Genomic DNA, 21,617 nt, shown 5'->3' with positions numbered 1-21,617 from the left:
CGAAATGCTTGACAAAAACACTAATGGAAATCTACAGCTCTCGATTCCGTAAAATAAGAAAGAAGTTCATTAGAGAAGTAATACGGGTGTTGTGCTGTTGGTAGTTGATAGAGCTGATGTCGGCCATCTTATTCTAGTACGTCATCCAAACACCAGTTTCGCTACTATACTACAATATGCGCGTCATCGAAACAATTTGGCAGCAGCTGGCTTAGCATGACTGTTGCTATTATTACTACGTAGGGTAATACTGATACATCTATCCGAATTACGCATGTGTATTATATGTATTCGTACATGTACGTGTATTATGTATATATGTGTATAATTGTATACACACGTGTCACATTCGTACACAAATTGTATATGCGTTAGGCATACACAAGTTTTATAAATTTGTGGTTTCCTGTAATAGATTTTCTCGTCCTCCAGAATTTACATTCAAATGTACCCTGTATTCTCATGCAGCTATTCTAGTATTTTCATTCAAGTCAAACTAATTTAATATTAGTTTACCTTAAATTTTTTACATCGTCCGCACTGACCTTATATATTATCGATTGTTAAAAACTTTTAAACAGCAGATCGTCTCTGATCTGAGATGACACATATTATAGAACTTGACCCAGTGAACAGTTTAAAACACGTTCTTATGGTTCGAAATGTCATGTTTGTTATAGCTTCGTGAACGTGTAATCGTTCGACCACGGTGAAACGTAACTGTGATTACTTCAGTACTTCGTTTGACAAAAATATTAACAGAGTGCCAATAAATTTCAAGTGGCACTAATCGCTATTAAACAAATAATCGTATAATATGAACAAATATACTCTTCGTTGCGTTTGAGCATATTATTTTCAGCTCAAGTTAATGTAAACATTTACATTTATAGATAATGGACATGGACGTGGACGATTCTGTAGATCCAAAAGAATTAAGAGCTACACTTGAAACATACAAAAAACTGGCTCTCGATGTTGTAAACCATGACACAATTTTAAAGGTATTTAAATCTTTTTTGTTAAATGCATTACTATGCTGTTGTTGTTATAATGTTGCATTATTTCAGGACAAAACAGTTCTTTCATACGTAGCATTTGTCCTTGAAGTATCGGATATAGAGATCATTAATCTGAGTTTAGACATTTTAGAATTATTTGTTAAAAATGTGGACAACTATGTGCACATAACCTCGACTTTTGGTGTTCGTGAAGCATTGGATGCCATCATAAACAAATATAATATCGATGAACCAAAGATAGCTAAACGAGCTCAGTGTATTACTGATGATATAGAAAGAATGAAACCACCGATATATAATCTACGTAGTCGATGTAGAAGGGTTATCGAACCGAAAAAATTGAAAACCCATGTTATCGTGTTACATGTTCAAGGCTTGTTACCGGTAAATGTAGTTGATACATGCATGTGTAATTTACACATTAAAGTTAACATTCAATGCTAATGACATATTACATATGTAGGAGTCTCGTTCAGAGTTGGAATCAATACTAATAAGAATCGATGGATTGGTTTCTCTTGTAGTCGATGTAGAACATCAGCGTGTTACAATGCGTACTTTAAGCTATGTTACAGCTAAACAAATTGCAGAAGCTATTCGAAATAATACAGAAAACATGGAAGCTAGATTAGTGACAAGAAACAAATTCAATCAAGAGTATCTTGTTAAACTGGTAAATATTTGCTGCTATATGTCGATATTATCTGTAAGAAGTCACTTGGAAGGAATGCGGATCACACAGTCGCAGGAGACTTCTTTTATGATACATTTACAGGTTCATATAAATGGAGAGGATGATACAGAAGATATGCCAGAATACTTACCTGAGGAAGAAGAACAAGAAGAAGAGAAAGAAGGTGTTGTATCTCTGTTCACTGGATTAAGGCAAAGTGCTTCGTCATTGTATAAAAGTACCACTGAATTTTTTCAAAATTCATTCTATTGGTAAAGTAAAAACTATATATATAGTTATATTAAGTATAATTTATTACTCTATGATCAGTGAACAATTTGAGAAAAAGCAGAAAAAGTTGTGACGTTAATTTAATAAAAAAAATGGTTTTTTTAAAGAAATTTACTTTAACGATTTTGATAAATATTGTAATAACATTTTTGAATTTGCATTTCGTTGTAAAGTATCAAAACTGTGAAATTGTTCATTTGTCATTATTTTTAATGTTGTAATCATGCACCAGACATTTATTGCAAAAGCAACATGAATACAGCAACTGTTAAGTTTTTTTAAAAATGTATTTTTAAGAATACTAGTATATGACTATTGGTAAATATTAACGAATTCAATTTCACTCAATATTCAATAAGATCAACGAAAGTTCGATGTCATTATTTAACAATTCATTTTAACTAAACTATGCAGTGTATTTAAATGTGTTAAAAACTTATAACTGATAAAAAATTTATGATATTGAAACATTAATATAAGAAATAGTTATAGTTTTGAGATTTTTGCATGATTCTGTACAGAATTCATATACAAAAGTAGATTATTGAGTTACTGAATGTAAATACTATTGTATGAGATAAAGACTTTATCATTGGTATATGTATAATAAATGTAGCATTTATGTTATAAAAACATCGTTTATTTAGAGCTTCATTAAATATATGTCAGTCGCGCTTTGACGACTGTTTAAACTTCCGTACAAATGTTTCATTAATGTGTACAATTCAAGTTCTTTGTGTTAGATATTGCATACAAATACAATTTTTCACTGTTCCAACGTTACTGCAAACAGGCTGTGCAAATACTTATTGTATATAACATAATAAGTTGATATACTTCAAGACAAAAGGAAACAAAAACCTTAATATTGTTTGTTCACATTTATAACTGAATATAAATTACTAATACCCCATTATGCTTTGAAAAAATTGTTTCATTTATACGAAACTCAAATATAATATTCAATCTATAACATCGTGTGAGTAAAAAGTGTTAAATAAAACCCATTAAGTCAGTTATTGTAAATCAACTTTATTGTTTATAACACAAACATTGTGTACTGCTTCTATTATTAAGAATAATAGAACTAGTCAGTTTAGCTGCCACTGCACAAGAAGGAACAATTTATGCAACTACTCGCATAAATATAATCGATACAATATGTATGATTATTAGAAAGTACATCTCTGTATGTCTTACTAATTATGTCGTCCAAATGAGCACATCAAAATGTTATACTGAATCTTAGTTACTATTCCCTTAAGTTTATGTTGTATTGTCTATATTTACAATGTATAGTAATTGTCATTAAGGCAATTTGAGTTTCAAAGCAGGTACAATAGATGGATGCAGAACAGTATTTCGGACAATTGAGTTGACAAAATATCGTCTAGTTATACATATACGCAACTGCAATACTTAATTGTTATTAATTTGAAAAACAATGAGTATGATTTTCGTGTACAGTTCAATACTATTGTTGAGTTTCAGTTTGAAACTCAGACAACCTGTACTTTGTTTTTACTATGTTTATGATACAACTTACACTAATTTTATTATAAACATAGTCATTGATTTAGATTTCCTTTCATTTGTTAATTGAAAAACGAAATAAAATATATTACATGCAGTATTTTACGTAAGTCGTTAGTAAGATTATTGGTAAAAATGTAATTTTAGCGCATCAAAAATATTTCACGACATTGTTCTGGTAACGTAGCTTTAAAGTAATACCTCATGTCATTTAAATTTCAATTTATTCCCATCAGTTATGCGTTCATCGAGTTGAGAAAGTATTGTACCGACAGTTTTTTTAAAAAATTTTAATCACATGATTCTTCTATATTGCACATTACCACTTGATTAGTTTTTTTAAATCTTTTTTCATTTCAATATTTTAATAGTCACTGTTTGCTGTACTTTATGCAAATTGCCACAGGCACTTACGTTGTAAAATTTGTTTAGTAATTGTCATTCTGTTACTTATTACCTAAATTATTTCTTAAGTATTCAATTTTCGAATGAAATATTTATTCTTTCGCGACTCCATTGTATTTATATACAATACTTTCTTGTAAACTATCGTACTACCATACGAGTTTGCTCTAATCGGTCTCTACACTATGGTAGATTCTATATATACATGCGAATAAATGCAATTCCGTTAAAACGGACTTCGCATTCATAAAAAATATCTATTTAGAATTAATTGAGTTTTTTCCTTATTAATGAAAAACAAATGCAATATCTGATAGAAATCAATTCATATCTAGCTGCAAATGATGTATCTACTAAAAGGAACTATAAAAAAATAAGAAATAATGGAATGAATTATTTACGAATTAATGAATTGTCTTTCCATTTTTATGAAAAATAAGTATGAGGTGGATGTATATTTATACATAATACTATATAGCAACATGTTATAGAACATGTTTTTGTAAATTTTTCACGTCATTGAAAATATTTCAATCTATTTCTGTCTTTTTAGAAAAATTAGGTATCTCTTGAAATGTCTATTTCAATACAATATGAAATTAATTATACCATAATCAGTAATAGAAAATTTGTTTTCACCGAACAAATCTATTAAATTTTAAATGATACAAATCAAAGAGTATGTCTAGCTTTCTAATGTGTCATAAAAATGATGTTTGACTTATTTTCTGTTAATGTACGATATTTTTAGAATATTAGTATCATATTTGCTTGATAAATAATTCGTAAAATTAATGTACATATGTACCTAATGAATACCATAATGGATAAATATCTACAATATTTAACACAGAATAGAATGAGAACATACACTACAGAAATGCACTGGCTATTAGGGTCTTATTATGTATCACTCATAAATGAGATATAAAAATTACATTAACCTAAACGCTGCTCTCTATTTTCAAATTTGCACCTACCGGTTGAGATGCAATTGTAATCTCACTGACTTCATCTGTTTCCGATTGACTCGATGTATCGGAAACATCATCTATTTCTTTTCTCTAAATTCAAAAAAGAAAAAACACATTATACTATGCATGTTATGCAGTTGAAGATAATGAAGTATTTTATTGAATTACCTTATGAGAATAATGGATGTTACGAAATACTCTTTGCACATCAGGATTACTCTCTAACGTGGATGACTGACTGGACGGAGGATGTGAATATTCAGAAGTGTTTTCCTCATCGGAAGCTAACACTCCTTCTATTCGCATTGTGGCATGTTTAAATCTTCTTAATCTACATCCAGGACCAATTGGTCTTCTTGCAATACTATAAAATACGTGTCTGATAATGTGTCTAAATACTATAAATACAACACAATATGATTATAAATATATAGGGTATCCTCTCGTTAATATTAACATTTTCTTTAATTGTAAGTACAGTAGAACGACCGATTATCCAGATGCCGGTTTTACGAATACAGGATAAATCACCTATATAAGTGCGCAGTACACTCATACTTCAACTACATATTGAACAATGTTTATATTTTAGTACACGTACGTATGTTGAAATTTTATATGAGAAGTAGTGCTTAGAAAAGTGTTCGAGACACATTTTTTTTTAATAATAAGAATAATCGATGTTCTACAGTATACAAAAAAAATTTTCTTCCATTAAAAGGTTTGGAGACGCTCAGGTAGGACATACTGTGTGTAATTATTCAGAATATTATGTATTGTTATTGTGTTTAAGAACATGTAACACGAGAATATGGTATCTAATGTATTTATATGAATTACGTACCTTCTTCGTCTGAGAGAGTAATTATAGGTGTAACTTGGATCTTCTCCCTCTTCATCTGACCAACTTTCTTCACAATTATCATCTTCATGGTCACGCATCGTATCTATGCTTTCAGTACAAGGTCGCGTTCTAATTTCAGACTGTTCTTGTTGCATATTAGTGCCGTTAATAATAATTCCACAAAAGTGTCCAGACAATTTCACCGATTCTTCTTTACCTCTGAAATTATTCATCGATGGTTGTTTATAGTTGTTACTATTAAGTAGTAGAGGTGTGCGAGATACCGAAAATATCGGGTCAGGACGGGTCGAGAATAGGGCTGTTACTTTCCTTCAGAGGTCGAAGATTTCGAAGCTCCGTTTTCAGAAATTTTGAAACTTTGAAGCTTCGAAATCTTCGTTCGATTCGTATCCAGTTAACGGATAAGAGGCGAAAAAGGTTGAATCTGCGCGAATGAAGACGCTCATTTTCTAAAATGCGTTACAACGTAAGTGTCGGCGATGCGAAAGTTTGAACACAGCTGTTCGCAATTTCGCATCGCTAGGACCGCCACGGGAAGCGAGACACGCGGCCGAGTCGAGGGGGCGTAGCCTTCGAAAACCACTTCAAAACTTCGGAGTTCCCTTCGTTCCTTCGAACCCTCGAAAAGTTGAAACTTCGGAAAAGTAACAGCCCGTGTCGAGAATTTAATTTATAACAATAAATTAAGTATATTTTAAATGCATCTTACCTATGTGATATTATCACATCGTCACAATTTCCATTATCTATAGGCGAAATAAGGCGATTGGCATTAATAATTTCACTAACTTTTCGGCCAAGTGTTTCTAGATTATCATCATCGCTACAATCCTTTAAACGTTCATTTCCATTTACATGATTTTCATTTAAAGGTTCAGGGCTGGAACATGGACTAGATTGTATTCTGTAATGAGCTTCGGACAGAATTGAGTTCCCGTTTAAGCACTCTGGTACTTGTTTTGTTAACGATTGTTTATTAATGCTATTTACAGAAAGCTTTTCTGTTGCCGGCAATGTTGTTGCATTTGTAATAGGGCTAAAATCAGTTTCGCTGATTTCTAATATTTCTGTTTGCGTTTGACTGTCTATGAAACGTACACATACTTCAGTACTCTGAAAACAATAAAATAGATATTATCCTCGTGTAAAGTACACATAGGCGAACGTGTTATGTGCATTTCTTTTGTAGATACGTACTTTTCTTTCACGATGAGGACTTGATCTCGGACTGGAACTCACACCACATCCAGATCCTACTCTACGATGCCTGTATTTACGTTGCTTAAAACTATTATTTGGAGCTAGAATCGTTTCTGGTTGGTTAGCCTCGTTTAACTGTGTATACATTGTTGCTTTCACAGGACTCTGGGAACAGTCTGTAGGTGATGGCGGTGTTGTTGGTGTAGATGATGTTGAAACTAGGGTTGTTGGGTTACGTCTACGATGAAGTCTCTCCTGAGCTTTTAAAAGGGGATGAACAAGACGTTTCTTAGATTGTTTATGTCCGGTTTGTTGTTCGCGTCTAAAAAAGTAGAAAATAGTTAATTTACTGACTATACATTACTACTAAATTTATTGTATGCACATCGTATGATAACTTACTTGATTACATCTCGTTCGCGCTGCTCCACTTGTAGTAAAACAGCGCTTAATTCTAGGTACAAATTATTAGTTCGCTCCAATTTACGCTCATAGTGTTCTCGAATATCTTGAGCATGCCTCAATTCATCCTCGCGTCGTCGAATTAAGTCAGCTTCAAATCTTGGACTACTACAACTATTTGTTTGCATTTGTTTCATGTGATCCCTAATTTCTTTCTTCCATGATTGCTAGAATCAGAAGAATTGTTGAGCTCGTTGATCATAAATTAATGCTCGTGTGTTTCCAAGATTAATGTTGCTGTACCTGGGTTTTAAAATATTCGTCGGGTTTTGTACACAGTACTTCAACCGCTGCAATACCAAGATGAATTTCAATGTGTTTAAAAGAAGGTCTATTGCGCGGTTTCGCAGCCCAACATTGCTTTACAAGTAACCTATAACCCTCTGGACAACTGGTTGGGATTGGTAAATGGAGAGAGTTGTTGCCCACACCCCAAATAATTGCAGAAGAATCTACATCTTTGTAAGGTATTTCCCCGCTTAATAATTCCCACAATACAACACCGTATGACCATATGTCTACTTTCTCAGAACAGGGCTCATTCCTGATTATTTCTGGAGCCATCCAGGCAACAGTACCAGCAAAACTCATTCTTGTACTAATTTCATTCCACTCTCTACTCGTTCCAAAATCACTAATTTTTACGACCTCTCCTTGCCCGATCAATACACTGAAAAGACGGACAATATTATATTATTTATGTTACTTCGATTGAATCATTAAGTTGAACGCCATGCTTAAGGAATTTCGACATACGAAAATGAAATCATACTTTGGACTTTTAAGATCTCTGTGTATAATTTTATGTGCATGAAGATAGGCCATTCCAGCTGCAATTTGTTTAGACCATGACACTAATCTAGGAGGTGGAACAGGCTCTCCAGCTCTGAGAAGATCATATAATGGTCCATATGGGCAGAATTCCATTATTATACAGTAACAAGGTGCTTGTGTACATACTCCCCTAAAAATAGGAAGCAATATTTTATAGTATCTCGCGCTATACATATGTATTCCAATATTCAAAGATGAATAAAAACTTACCTAAATTGAACAATATTCGGATGATTCAGCTTTCGTAAATGCTTTATATCAGTCTCGCGTGGCTCGCGTACTTTCTTGACGGCTACAATTTCTTTGTTTAATTTCCCACTAAATACTGCTCCTTGAGCTCCAGATCCAAGCCACTGAAGTTCACTAATCGATTCAAACGGTATTTCCCAATCATCCGCTGGAATAATTATCTGTTATTACCTGGCCATTCTTTGAGAATACATATATCATGAAATAAATAAAAATAATTAATTACTTTGATGTCCTTTAATCTTTTCATTTACAGCTGCTTTTGAAAGCATACTCCAAACTGGGCGCATACATCCCAATATACCTTCAACCCAACTTGTTCTTTGTGTATCCAAAGACCCAGAACCTGGAGTACATTTTGTTGCAGTCTCACTGGAATTTGTATTGCTTTCAGAATTGGTATTGTTGTTATTAGGTAATTGAGCTTCCCGTGAATCAGTGACTATTGGGCCTCCTGCGATTCCACCCAGTTGGCCCAATTCTTCTTGAATGCATAACATGCTAAGATAATAAATTAATACCATTATTAATAGGAAACAGTAATTTGAGACTAACATCTAACTCATACAATCACGCGAATCACGTTATCGAAATTAATATTTCAATGAAGATCATTGTATTTCATATTATTTATTAGTAGATGAAGTACAATGATCTCTTTATCGATTTTTAATTTACTATTGTTTATCTAACTATAAGAGGTATTAACAAAAGCATGGTAGAAGTTTTCAAGGTCAATTGCAATTACTTTACACTCACGCCAAAAATGACAAAGAAAGTACTGTGTATTAGAACATGCTTATTTAGTTTGTGTGATCTAGTCTATCTGTGATCAGTGGTACCTTCCAATACGTATTGAGCGTTGCATGTCACGTATGTAACGCACGAGCAACTGTACGTGCATGTAATATTTATTATCGATTTATAAAAATTTTACGCGCGACTAGAATAAGTTTCCATTTACATATCTTCCGACAATATTAACACTAAACCTACCATAAGGGGTCAAACAACCCATTTTAGATATTTTATTTGACAATTATTGAGATCGTAAAGGTGTTTTCATGGGAATTGATTCAATACATTTTTTGACTCCAGTATATATTACAGTAAAAATCGCACAAAATATAAATAAATTTAATCTTGTTATTTTTATAAAATACCATACACATTAGCCACTTTTGATGGTTGGTAGGTTTAGTGTTAAATAATGTTACTCCACTCAATTATATTTATATTACCATATTATAATACAGTTAGTTATATTAATTATATTATGATATATTAATACCATATAAATTATATCGTAAATACAATGAGCAAGCACATTGCATCAACATATAAATATAAAGTTCATATTTAATGCATAATTCTATTAACTTGAAACTGTAAACAAAGTTCGTATTTGAATTGATCGGCAATTATTGATTTCGCTGATATGCAATGCAACAAAAGTGAATACTTCATTGACTTTTGATCCATTTAAAGTTTAATAACTACAATGGCGAGTACGCGCTATATTACAAGTCGTAGACGATAAATAATTAATACGTTTAATTCCATTGCTTGCTCCGAAATGTTGGTGTTATCTTTTTTGAAAATATTCTTTTCCGTTTAAATTAATAATCAAACAACTGCACGAACGTCATATACAGCAACGATAAGACTCTCATAATCAAATACTACTCCGGAAAGAATTCGCAAAACAAATCGAGCGATCCGAAAATTAGCGCGAAATACATGGTTGTTCTGATTTGAAGTTTAGTCTTATCAAGACACGGGAGTAGTCAGCTGATGATAGAATCGCGTCATTATGTTCGCGGCCAGGAATCTTTCTTCGAGGGTATTGATTATTCCAGGAACTCATTAATAATGCATCCTAGTATCGCCCTCGATCCTTCGCTAGCTATTATTAATTTTATTCCGGAAATAAAATCAGGTGTGATAAAAAATTTCGAAAATTGTAAACATAAGTCGTGTTTACGAAAACATGCTGTATACTCGCCTAACATACAATGGATATGCTCTCTGCGCAAGTGGTATCGGGAAAAATAAAACGATTCATTCGTACAAAATCATTACGAACCGTCGCAGAATAATTACGAAAGTTGATAATGAAGGTACAAAAGTCAAATTTTAATGGCTGGCACGCTTTTTCTACGTGATTTGTACACCTGTCAAGTACGTAGGCAATTCGAATAAATTATAAACGCGAAACGCGAGTGACATGTTGTGTTCCGCGTAAAATGATCTCTTCGATAATATTGATGACCGTTGGTAAGTCTGTATCAGTACCGCGTCATTTCGATATACAATCGTGTGTCGCTGGCTATGCAAAGGATTCATCGAGAGCATTTACGGTCGAAAATATTGAAACCGCGTGTGCTAATATACATGTTTGTTTCGCTTGAAACTGGCAGAAATGACACCAGTATGTAAGCCGCGCGCGATCGAGTGCTGTTCGAATAAAAATATCTGATAAATTCGGGAGAACGCGAACACGGTTTTACGTGCGAATGTGTTAACGCGAGGAACGAAATCGGAACCGTGAACGATGGTGCCGTTATCAGAAGCGCATTCCGACGGCTTGGCCTTCGAGCTCACCTCTTCGTACCGACGTTGTTTGGAACGGCCACATCGTCGTTCTGCGTCTTCCTAAGGAAAAACCTTGTAAAAACCATCGTGCCGTGCGTAGCATATGGACACAGCACCCTCGCCTCATACACTGACAGAAACTGTCACAAAATCGCACGGCCGATTCAACGTTCGCGGACCAAACAAGAAGCAAGCACAGAGAAAACTACACGCGATACGCGATACACGTGAACACGAGACATATCGCAAACTGACAAGTTCGCCGACAGAGGGACGCATTTACCGTTCGCTTCTTCGAAGTGACACACGCGCGACGATCAAGTGTAATTTATCGCTTACACTTACACTCGCCAGTGAACGCAGCTAAATTATGTTTATACGCCCGATTATTTTCCAGTTTATACAATTCTTCTGTTCACCATACGCACGCGAGTAGAATTTTTATCAGAATTCCTGATCGGAGTCATAGTTACTATATAGTTACGCTTAGTTTGTACATTTTAAAGAGCCTCTCACAGTACGATTTGACAGGTGATTAAACGCACGCATGCGCACAATTGACGCGCACTACTTCAGCGGCAGGGAGCGCCCTTTTTCAAACGTATAAACAAGTTTTAATTATTCGCGAACGATGCTTTCTCGAAGCTCTTAACAGGTATTCCAGTTTTTCGTTTTCGAAAAATCGATTTTGTGCAGTTTCTTCAAGTTTTGTAGAAATGTGTGCGAAAGAATATGTTTGAATTCGTAAAATGAACGGAGTTTTAGTATGTATGTTTTTGAAAATCTACTATTATTTCAAATTATGTCAAATCTTTTTTTAAGCCTCCGAATGTTAATAAAACATAAGGAAATCGAAATGAAATCGAATTGAACTACGAAGTGCCGCTATTTTTGTAATTATTGACTTTATTATTTTGTTCTAGTTTCTGCTATAACCAAACTCACCCTGATTAAGAATCTTCATGGTTTTCTGATTCTCGATAAGCAGAACAGCCCGAATCATGGACACCATGAGGCGACCTCTTTGTAAGTGACGTTAATTTTGATTTTTTCTCGACAAAATAATTAGAAATGATACTGAAATATATATTTTTATATATGTATATATAAATATGACCCCCTTGACTTGTCGTTCCTTCAAGGGTGTTGGGATACTTTACATTTTAATTCATTTTAGAGGGTACGTGGGGATTTTTTTGGCTGACCGTATATGAATGTTGAATAATGTTGATAGTCAATAATATAGAATATCCCATTAACTTCTCTCTCCCTCAAGGAGTTGGAATACTGAATTTTAATTCATTTTAGAGGGTGTGTGGGGATTTTTTTGGCTGACCGTATATAAGTATTTAAAGTCAACAATCTACTCGGTTAACTCTCTCATTTTACATGAAAGCTCAGTTTGAGGTAATTATAAAATGACAGATGTTTCTTAGCTTGTAAAATATAAACACTTTCATACTCTTGTTATTAATACAGCGAACAATTCTATATTACACGAGAGCTAAAACATAGCTCCCGTGATTAATTAAATGTTATTAATATCATACTTAGTCACGTAATTTTATCGATCTTACCTATTCGTAAATATGTGCGCTTCCGGGTGAGATGGTGATAAAACTACTTGATTAACGGTCGCCGATGCGTCCGTTTCCTGAGCCTCGAATTTGTACATCTCAGGTTGCGATAGTGTCTCGGTCTCAGCAGGGGTGCGCATGCTTCTATGTTTTTCCGTATTTAAGTACTGAAACAAGATTTATACATTTCTCAGAGAAACTGTTTACCACTAACCCTTACGTTAATAGCCAAATTCCTACGTATGTTTAACATTTGTTAAGTGTTCCCGTTGGAAAATTAGAAATTGTTTCGAAGCACCGTATTTTATATAATTCAATTTATAATTTAATTAAAATGTAGAGAGAGACCGAATGTTTTATCAATAAGAGCCTCCAATTTATAGAAAATCTCCGATTATTAACACCGTGCAATATTTTATTATCGACATAAGTGATAATACCGAGATATTTTGTTACGCACTCAGGTATAAATACGGCTTCATTTAATTAGTGGCATGGAACTTGTAGACGAGAAGTAGAAGGTTGTCCGTTCTTGCTGCATTACCAGGAGTTAAATAATGGATGAAAAGATGAAGACACGAATCAGAAATCACCTTCGGTATAACATGGGGAAGTTGGGTTCAATGGAATGTCGATCTAGCAAGAGGCGTGGTATGTGGCGGTCACATACCAAACTTAACCGTCGCGTCGTTTTATTTTTCCTGCGAATTCCTTAGATCGGACTAGAACCTTGTTATTTGCATTTTTAAAATGGATCAAGCATACCACCCCGTTCTAAAAAAGGTATACACTTGCGAGGAACATTTTCGATAACGGCAACAAATACTCTTAACACAACGCGACCAAAATTTAGATAATGTGGATCCAAGGACTTGCAATAATTCTTTCATTGGTTAATGCTTTTATAAATTGTATTCAATGCAAATGTAAATGGAATATACTAATTAAGAACCGTATCAGATATATAACTGTGCACCAGTTTAAACGCGGCACCCTTTCGCGCCACGAAAAAAAAAAAATACGGAGTTTTGTATGGTGAGTCATAAGTAGGCGTGTCTTGGATTAATCCCAAGCACCTGTGCCGAAGACTAGGTAGCTCTAATGGGCGTCCAACAACCCCCGAAACCTTCTAAATCTCATACCTGTGAATGCCCATTGAAAAGAAGACGTAGAACAATTTTTAACATCCGTACAACTGAGATTATATTGTCTACTTGCACAACAACGCCCTCATATATTAATCCTTAATGTTCGAAAATTTTTTTACACGACTATTTAAACGACTAGTTTTAAAAAATCTACGTGTCTATAAATATCGACAATTCGTATTTATCTGTGAACGCAGATATTCTGAAGATTTCATGAAAAATGTGTTTTCATTTGTGTGTGATGTTTAAATTAAATAATATCTTATTTCAATTATATTGTTCGAATGAAATAATAAATAATTTCACCTCAAGAAGAGGTTATTGAAGTAACTAGTAGTTTAATGATTAAAGTTTAGCTGCATTAAAAATTAATAGAATTTTGGAGCGTACGAATTATTTGATGAAAGTGAAAAATTATTTTAATTTCAATTGAATTTCGATTAAAGATTATTTCTCAAATAATTTATTTCAATTATGCTCAAGCCTGTTGTACGCTAATGCGTTTACAATTTTCTATGTTCAGTGCAGAGTTCGTTACATGAAAAGGTGATTTGATAAGCCAGAAAAGACTTAAATGTTTCCTCAAGTTAACAAATCGATGTTCCGAAAGAGTGAGCACGTTGCACCCCTTTGCTTCTTTAGTCAACTTACCCCCTATAGGTAAAGTTAGGGAAGAACGAATTGTAATGAGGGGACAGTCATTGTCTCTGCTCTGTGTATTATTTCGTCTGACCAACCACTGTTTACGCCATCGCATCAGAATTAAACATGTGTCTCTGAAAAATTGCAAGCTTCGAAAATCGAGGTAAATTGGATCACTTTGTTAAGAAGGTTGGTGACTAACACAAAACGACAAATTTAATAAAGCTAAAAGATTATGTTGCGCAACTCTAAACCCATAAAATGTTTTCAGCATATACAATACTTATTCGCGTAGCTTCGTAGAATATGGAACAGCTAGTTTTATGAAACACTAAAAATACGCATCGATATCGTAATCATCGCGGGAATTGTAATATGCGAATTGATGCTGCGAACAAAAATAATTGAATGAAAATGTTTTTATTCGTGAAAAAGATATATATATATATATATATATATATGACAGAGCGTCATGAAGTTCCCATACTTTTCCTAAATACACACCCCCGCTCTGGTTATACGAACGCGACATCTTCGGGAATAATGCAACGAGGGTGAGACTACTAGCTTTTGGAAATACCAAGTGCCAGTTTCAAAATAAAACGAACGAGAAACAATACGATAAAAATGCGCAAAAATATTTTTACTGTGGAACGTTATTATTTGAAAGAAATAAAACGATGTTATATTTTAGTAGTCGAAATAGAAAATAATTGTTATCGCTTTACACTGCGTTAATATAAAATTTAATGGGTTCTATTTTACTGCACAACCAGGCATTGAAATCACCCGATAAATTTAGTGATCGCGATGCTATTCACGGTATCACAGTAATCGACATACACATACATCTGTGGTTGCAAGGAAAAAAGCCGCATGTCACAATTTCAAAAAATTTGTGTTTATACATTAATTGAACTCTATAGTATAGGTTTTATGTATTTACCAGAAAAAAAGTCATGGAAATAAATTCGAAAGGCTGAAAAAAATAATGCAATTTAACCGATCTCCTTTATCAAAGCATTAGTGATGAAAACTTTAAACGTGAAATTCCTGACAACCACAGACATAAGCATGCGTACCGATTCATTACATCCGCACGTTACCCCAATGTTAACAAAAGAATGAAATTCGCCATGTTTGAGCACCACTGACTTTTCGAAAATAAAGACATTGACATCCATTCTAATGATATTAATGTACACATTGAAAGTTAAATAAGGTATCAAAAATATTAAGTTTTATATCTAAAAATAATAAAATTTCACCGCACAATTATTAATGCTTAATATTGCGATTACCTATTCAAATTTTCTATTTACCAGTGCTCAATTTTAGTATTTTACTGGTCTTCGGTAATGTGCAGTCGGTCAATACGAAAATGTTTACAGAAAGTTATTTGGTCTATGTTCCAAGTATGTATAATAATGAGATATGTTTGAAATCAGGTTTCACAGTAAAAAGAGTTTTCCGCGTGCATCTTTTTCCCCTCGATCGGTCGAAAGCGATGAACGCATTCGCGGGTAGACGTAAACCGAGTAGGGTTCAAAGTGCCGACAACTATATAGGCACGAACGACGGCGGTTCAAATCCATGTAACGCTGCAGGATAGCATAAAACGTGTGCTGCGGTGACGGACGCAACGAGATCCGTACTCAATGCAGAACGATCGGGAACGGGCTTTCACTTTCCTCGAGCGGCTTGCACAAGCGAGACACTACCGTGGCCAGGGCTCACGACATTTGGTACGAAAAACTCGGCAGAGCATGAAGCGTCGAATGTTTGGAAAAGGTACAGAGAAAAGAATGGTCTTGACTTGGAGGTGGTTGTATTTAGAATCGAGGAGTTGGGAAGTGAAACGGGAGGGAACACTTTATTGATTAAGAACCACGCGCTGCAACCCTTCTGTTCTTACCTGTGGAAGTAATTCTCGCCGTGAGAGACGGCAAAGGCAACGGCGATTCCCTACGAAGTATCCATAAAGTTGGAACTGACGCCATGCATTCGCGGAGTCTTCGGGACTGCTGCTGTATCTGACACTGCGGGACGCGCGAGAGTCCTCGACTCTCTCTCGAAGAAATTATCCGTGGCTTGCACGACACAATAATCATGCAGGGGATTATGCACACGTCACACTGCCTCGAACGTGACACTCGTATGTGTATGTCCCAGTTGTAGGCGAGCTCAGAGAGCCGCGAATATCTCGCTGTTGACAGTCATGGAAAGCAACCCCGCGGCACCCCGACGCACGACGCGTCCAGCGGACACTAAACAAAATGGCGCGTGCCATCGTCCGCGGCGTCGACACCAGAGTGCGCCCTTCTTTTTACTGTGCACGTGTGTCTGTGTTCCGGACACATGCTCCCGCACTATACTATACAGTCGGTCCCATAATTGATGGCACACACTTTCAATTAGAATAACTTATTTAAATGGATCAAACGAATTCAACTTTTTCTGACAAGATACCTTACTGTGCAAAAGAAAGAAGCACATAATTATAAGATATAATGACAAACAATATCTTTATGTACAAATTGTAAATTTTGTAGTACAATGATTGATTTATTGCATTTAAAGTATTAGATAATCCGCAATAACACATGTATTCTCAGAACTATTCAATGAAACAGCGGAATCCTTTTTCAAAATTTACTGTGTTCTTGGCCAGATATTAGATGCTTTTTACAAAAAGCAAGAGAATTGCAATCGTCCATAACATATAAACCATATAACCAATTTCGATGAAATTTCCAGCATGTATAAAGCTTATTCTCTGAGTTTATAGAAATATACAAAACACATGTTTTAAATTTACGATACAACAACTAAATAAATTGTAAAAAGCAACTTCTACTATATTTTTTTCATAATTCAGACTAAACGCAATTTTTCCAAAATTTGCATTACATATTGTCTATTAAACTAATCCGTCTAGCTTGGCAGAAAACTGAAATGGTTTGGTCGATTTATAAAAAAGTTATTCTGATTTAAAGCGTGTGCCGTCGATTATGAAACTGACTGTAGAACAGAGGGGAAAAAGTGTGGAACAGGTCCGTCTATTCAAACCACGCCTCTTGGTATTCGAGTCGCGCACACCAACACCATTGTGTACTCTACCCAGTGGAGTCTACTGCATGTCCGTGCATGTATTATACAGGTTCGCAGGGATGGTTTATGTTTTCGGCAGATGCACGGAAAAACGTTGAATCCTCTATTTCTCTCGGCGATTTCTATCTTTCTTCATGAATGACTTCAATCAATCCATTTAGATAATATATGACGTAATTCGCATAGGATAAACGACCTGTTGTCATGATGTTTTGAAACAATTTTATGTAAACTAAATGTTTATTAATTTCCCTTCTTGCAATCCAGCGTCAATGTCCACGTTAGATGGCGCCACTATACTTGATGTTTTGTTTCCGTCAACCCTGTGTGTTGTGAAAAATCGCTATCACACAGGTTCATCTTCGTTTTCTCAGAGAACAAAACATCTTATGATATGGATATTATGTATTTACTTTGAAATGTACATATATTTAATTAATATAGGTAAGTCTTTTTCGATTTGTTCTGATTGTGTGTGTACTACTATTAGACTCGTAAGAGCAATGGAGGTATTAATTAATTTGAAAAGAGCTCGATAGTTAGGGCATACAATGGGGGCGATGAAGGGGGCAACAAACGAGTTCTTTACAATCGTGGCTGTACCTGTAACGCTTGACTGATGCTAAAGAACGGTGCGGACAGTGCATCAGTCGTTGTTTATGTAGTTATATGTATAGGTATATATTCTCCACACCGGCGCTTCTTTTCTTTCTCCCTACCTTTACATAACGCATCTAAAACTTTGACCTTGAGTCGTCTTGTGTATAGTTATGGTAGGGCGTTTCATTAGAAACTTCAAAACATTATTAAGTCCTAGTATTTACTTTCACTTCTAATGCTTCGCAACGGATTTTGTTAAATGTAAACGATCAATCAATGCTGTATAAAATAATGCATTATCAAAAGGTTGACAAGATGTTTATATACGTCTAAAGACTGTATAAAATACAATTCCAGATTATACTGAATGTAATTTTAATCTGTAGAACAACGTGAAAGGACGCCTAAGAAATCTATTCTTTCCAGATGATGAGTAGAGGAGGGGGTAAAGATGACCGCCACTTCCAAGAACAGTTTTCGTTATTTCTTGGAAATGGCCCGAACTTTTTCGTTCAGCGTTTATGTTCGACGGATTCGGCTGTCCCTTTGCACACGCGCAAAACGTGCGTTATAGGGGAGAGATTGCTTTCATCGTACACATAACGTTTCACATTGATATTGGATACTGTAGCCAAACTCTTACTAATAAATAATTAACAAAGATACAGAATAAAATTGTATTTTCAGATTATGATTCGTTAAAATAAATTGGTCACAAGAAGGATATCAATCGTACCTGATTTCTAAAATAATTGTAATACGCGTAAAATATCTGAACACATATACTTTCTTTACATTTCTCGTTGTTCATTTATTTTCTGTTCTTATTAAACAAGAAAATAAATGAACAACGAACAACCTAGGTGTCAATATTAATCTATACTTTTTAATCTTGTTCATTATTTTCCTGCATTAGAGAATTATTTTTCTATCTTTTGTATTTATTTTCTCCTCTGTAGTTGCACCTTCTGACGCATCAGACGGTGTCGCAATTTGGTCGATTTTCTAGTGACGTCATAACCACCCTCTTATTCATGTTCTTTAGATTATCATCTGTCTTCATTAGTCGAATTTTTTATTTAAGAACTAGTATTTTTGGATTTTTTTATATTATTTGATTAAAAAATAATACATTTTAATGGATAAATAAGTGTATATTTCATCATTGTAAACAATTGAAGTACTGTAAATAATATGTATATATATATTTACGGTTATATTATATGTATATGCAACATCACAATATATAATTCCTACCAATTCTAAAATATATACATATATAGTAAAAGTAACGACACTATTTATCATAGTAAATCTAAAATTAATAATGTCTTTTAATAAATACAAATATTATACAGTGCATATAAGATAGTGTTTCTATGAATTATAGATATTTCATTATATTTATATTTTCTGTTGAAGAAGGAACACGAATTTTAATTGGTTTATACATAAAATGCATGAGATTAGAATCATTTTATTTTCTTATTTGAGTTCCTGGTACTCTTTTACAATATTTTCGAGTATTGCAAACGCTTGTAAAAAATCATCATCTTCCAAACCAAATCGTTTATATTGATGTAGGTATGCAGCATGTGTATAAGATTTCCATGATTTATTTAAACTTGTATCTAGAGAATAGGAAATTTGAGAGTTGTTGGTGAGCAGGGCAAGAAACTTGTCATAATTTAAGAATTTTCGTTCTTGATGCAAATGAGAAAAGCAATCAGCACTGTTCCAGCCTGTATACAAACGTTTATCTTTAAATTCATTACCTATAATGGGATCATTATCTGTTGCAGTGCCACGTGTAATGAGAACATTTGATATAGAACACGCATACGTATGATGCGCAGTTGTGCTTAATGAATGGGATGGTAGTTTCAATTCGTTGTCGCTCAATTTTGAATCTAAATTTGGAATTCGAAGTGTTTCTTTTAGATGTTGCAGATATAAATTCCAATCATAAATACGTTCATACATTGAGTATGTAGTAGGTACATGAGGAGTGCTTTTGATTCTTGCAAATTTGTAAGAAGGATGCGATGCTATTTGAGACACCAAAGTTGTTATATTAGATTTTAAATAATTTATTGGTTGAAACACAGCCAACAACTTCTCAGAAATAATATCATTCATATCGCTCAAATTCGTTGCAAGCTTTTTCAACAAATTTTTGCATATATCATGTATTTGTTCATTTTCAATTATTATATTCATATCACTATGATTATACAGTTTTGCCAACGTGAATAATGTATTATAGTTTTGAGTGCATACTTCACCAAATGAAAATGGTAATACTATTGTGGTAACAATTGGTTTTGTACTATATTCTTCGCGTAACAATTGTCCAATTAAACTTCCAATGCCAGATCCTGTGCCTCCTGACGAACTTAAGAGTAAAAGAAATCCATCAAGATGATCCATCTTCTCTATTTCATACCTTACAGAATTTAATATCTGATCCTTTAACTCGTGTCCTTTTATCATGTAACCGTACGCCCAATTATTTGCACATCCTCCTCCAGATTGACAAATGACATTTTTTGGACGATACTTCCATGGGATTGTTGCATCATTGCAAATCTTTTTTATTACTTTGTCTTCTGTATCTACAAGAACTGCTCTTGCTAATCGTTTACCCTCCTTGGATATACTACTAAACCATTTAGTAAATGCCTCTTCTGAATACTGATAATTAACATTATATGATACACTGGTATTTACACATTGCATGTCTGATGATATTTTTGAAAATAATGCATGGCCTAGTTGATTTCCACATTGTCCAAATTGTAGAGTAAACATTTTTGGATTACACGAATTAACTCGTAAGCAAATGAAGTAAATCATTCATGTACTCATTGTTACAGCTAACTACATTTATTTTTTCATTATAAGTCACACTGGCTGATATGTCAAATCAATTTGAAGTTGAAGATTCGAAAAATTGTAGAGAAAATTCAAAATTGCCATTTGAATACATGATAAGCATATTTTACCGATGTCCAAACGAAGATTTTCGTACAATATTTGAGGATAATATTGATTATTCAAAAAGATAAATCTTAATAGTTGTGACAATATCAGAATTGCAAATACATACAAGCGAAGAATGTGTTAAAGTTAAAACCGCTTATTATTATTATAGCGTTTTGACATAGATTGTACATCTTATGGACCATTATGGACTGACTGTTTTATTGACTCACAATAGGCACCGACCACCGACGAAATACTACTGCTGCCAGCTGCTGCCAGCCCCTGTGCTATTTAGCGAAACCAGTAAGCGGGCGGGACCGAGCGCGGGGATAACGTGGAACTTACAGTGATCTGAAATACCACATCGCTAAAAGTTCTACCACCGTCGAGTAATTATCGCGGAGCAAAAGGTGTGAATCGGAGAAGAAGTCTCCGATCCACGGGGCACCGA

General features: G+C 34.2%; 3 protein-coding genes and 1 long non-coding RNA gene across 14 annotated transcripts; 2 read left to right on the top strand and 2 right to left on the bottom strand.

Moving 5' to 3' along the window:
• Positions 1-114: 114 nt before the first annotated feature.
• On the top strand, positions 115-12,129 carry LOC143211872 (armadillo repeat-containing protein 1). 8 transcript variants are annotated; one of them, XM_076429952.1, is made up of 5 exons: positions 115-244; positions 894-1,004; positions 1,071-1,406; positions 1,486-1,695; positions 1,798-12,129. In XM_076429952.1, exons 2-5 carry the CDS (start codon positions 897-899, stop codon positions 1,969-1,971), a joined length of 828 nt encoding a protein of 275 aa, XP_076286067.1. In that variant the 5' UTR covers positions 115-244; positions 894-896; the 3' UTR covers positions 1,972-12,129. The 8 variants fall into 8 exon arrangements, with proteins under 8 accessions (XP_076286067.1, XP_076286074.1, XP_076286070.1 ...); XM_076429959.1 differs by having other exon boundaries at positions 126-239; XM_076429955.1 differs by having other exon boundaries at positions 152-299.
• Positions 3,494-16,551, bottom strand: Wnd (Mitogen-activated protein kinase kinase kinase 13 wallenda). Of its 2 annotated transcripts, XM_076429927.1 has the most exons (12): positions 16,386-16,551; positions 12,681-12,847; positions 8,735-9,009; positions 8,470-8,656; positions 8,198-8,389; positions 7,669-8,095; positions 7,366-7,592; positions 6,961-7,285; positions 6,473-6,876; positions 5,743-5,961; positions 5,067-5,262; positions 3,494-4,988 (listed from the first exon to the last, which is right to left on the bottom strand). In XM_076429927.1, exons 2-12 carry the CDS (start codon positions 12,818-12,820, stop codon positions 4,869-4,871), a joined length of 2,712 nt encoding a protein of 903 aa, XP_076286042.1. In that variant the 5' UTR covers positions 12,821-12,847; positions 16,386-16,551; the 3' UTR covers positions 3,494-4,868. The 2 variants fall into 2 exon arrangements, with proteins under 2 accessions (XP_076286042.1, XP_076286043.1); XM_076429928.1 differs by lacking the exon at positions 3,494-4,988 and having other exon boundaries at positions 5,067-5,296.
• Positions 10,499-18,025, top strand: LOC143211875 (uncharacterized). 3 transcript variants are annotated; one of them, XR_013009558.1, is made up of 3 exons: positions 10,499-10,628; positions 12,027-12,129; positions 13,188-18,025. It is a non-coding gene; the product is annotated as an uncharacterized LOC143211875 (long non-coding RNA). The 3 variants fall into 3 exon arrangements; XR_013009559.1 differs by lacking the exon at positions 10,499-10,628 and adding an exon at positions 10,651-10,785; XR_013009560.1 differs by lacking the exon at positions 10,499-10,628 and adding an exon at positions 10,651-10,785 and having other exon boundaries at positions 12,412-18,025.
• On the bottom strand, positions 17,357-21,437 carry LOC143211871 (tubulin delta chain). Its single transcript, XM_076429951.1, has 2 exons — positions 19,957-21,437; positions 17,357-19,812 (listed from the first exon to the last, which is right to left on the bottom strand). The coding sequence occupies exons 1-2, from the start codon at positions 21,035-21,037 to the stop codon at positions 19,667-19,669; spliced, it is 1,227 nt and encodes a 408-aa protein (XP_076286066.1). The 5' UTR covers positions 21,038-21,437; the 3' UTR covers positions 17,357-19,666.
• Positions 21,438-21,617: the final 180 nt, after the last annotated feature.

Source organism: Lasioglossum baleicum, chromosome 9 (assembly GCF_051020765.1).
Source record: "Lasioglossum baleicum chromosome 9, iyLasBale1, whole genome shotgun sequence".
Taxonomy (NCBI): domain Eukaryota; kingdom Metazoa; phylum Arthropoda; class Insecta; order Hymenoptera; family Halictidae; genus Lasioglossum; species Lasioglossum baleicum.
This window is presented reverse-complemented; position numbering and strand designations above follow the sequence as displayed.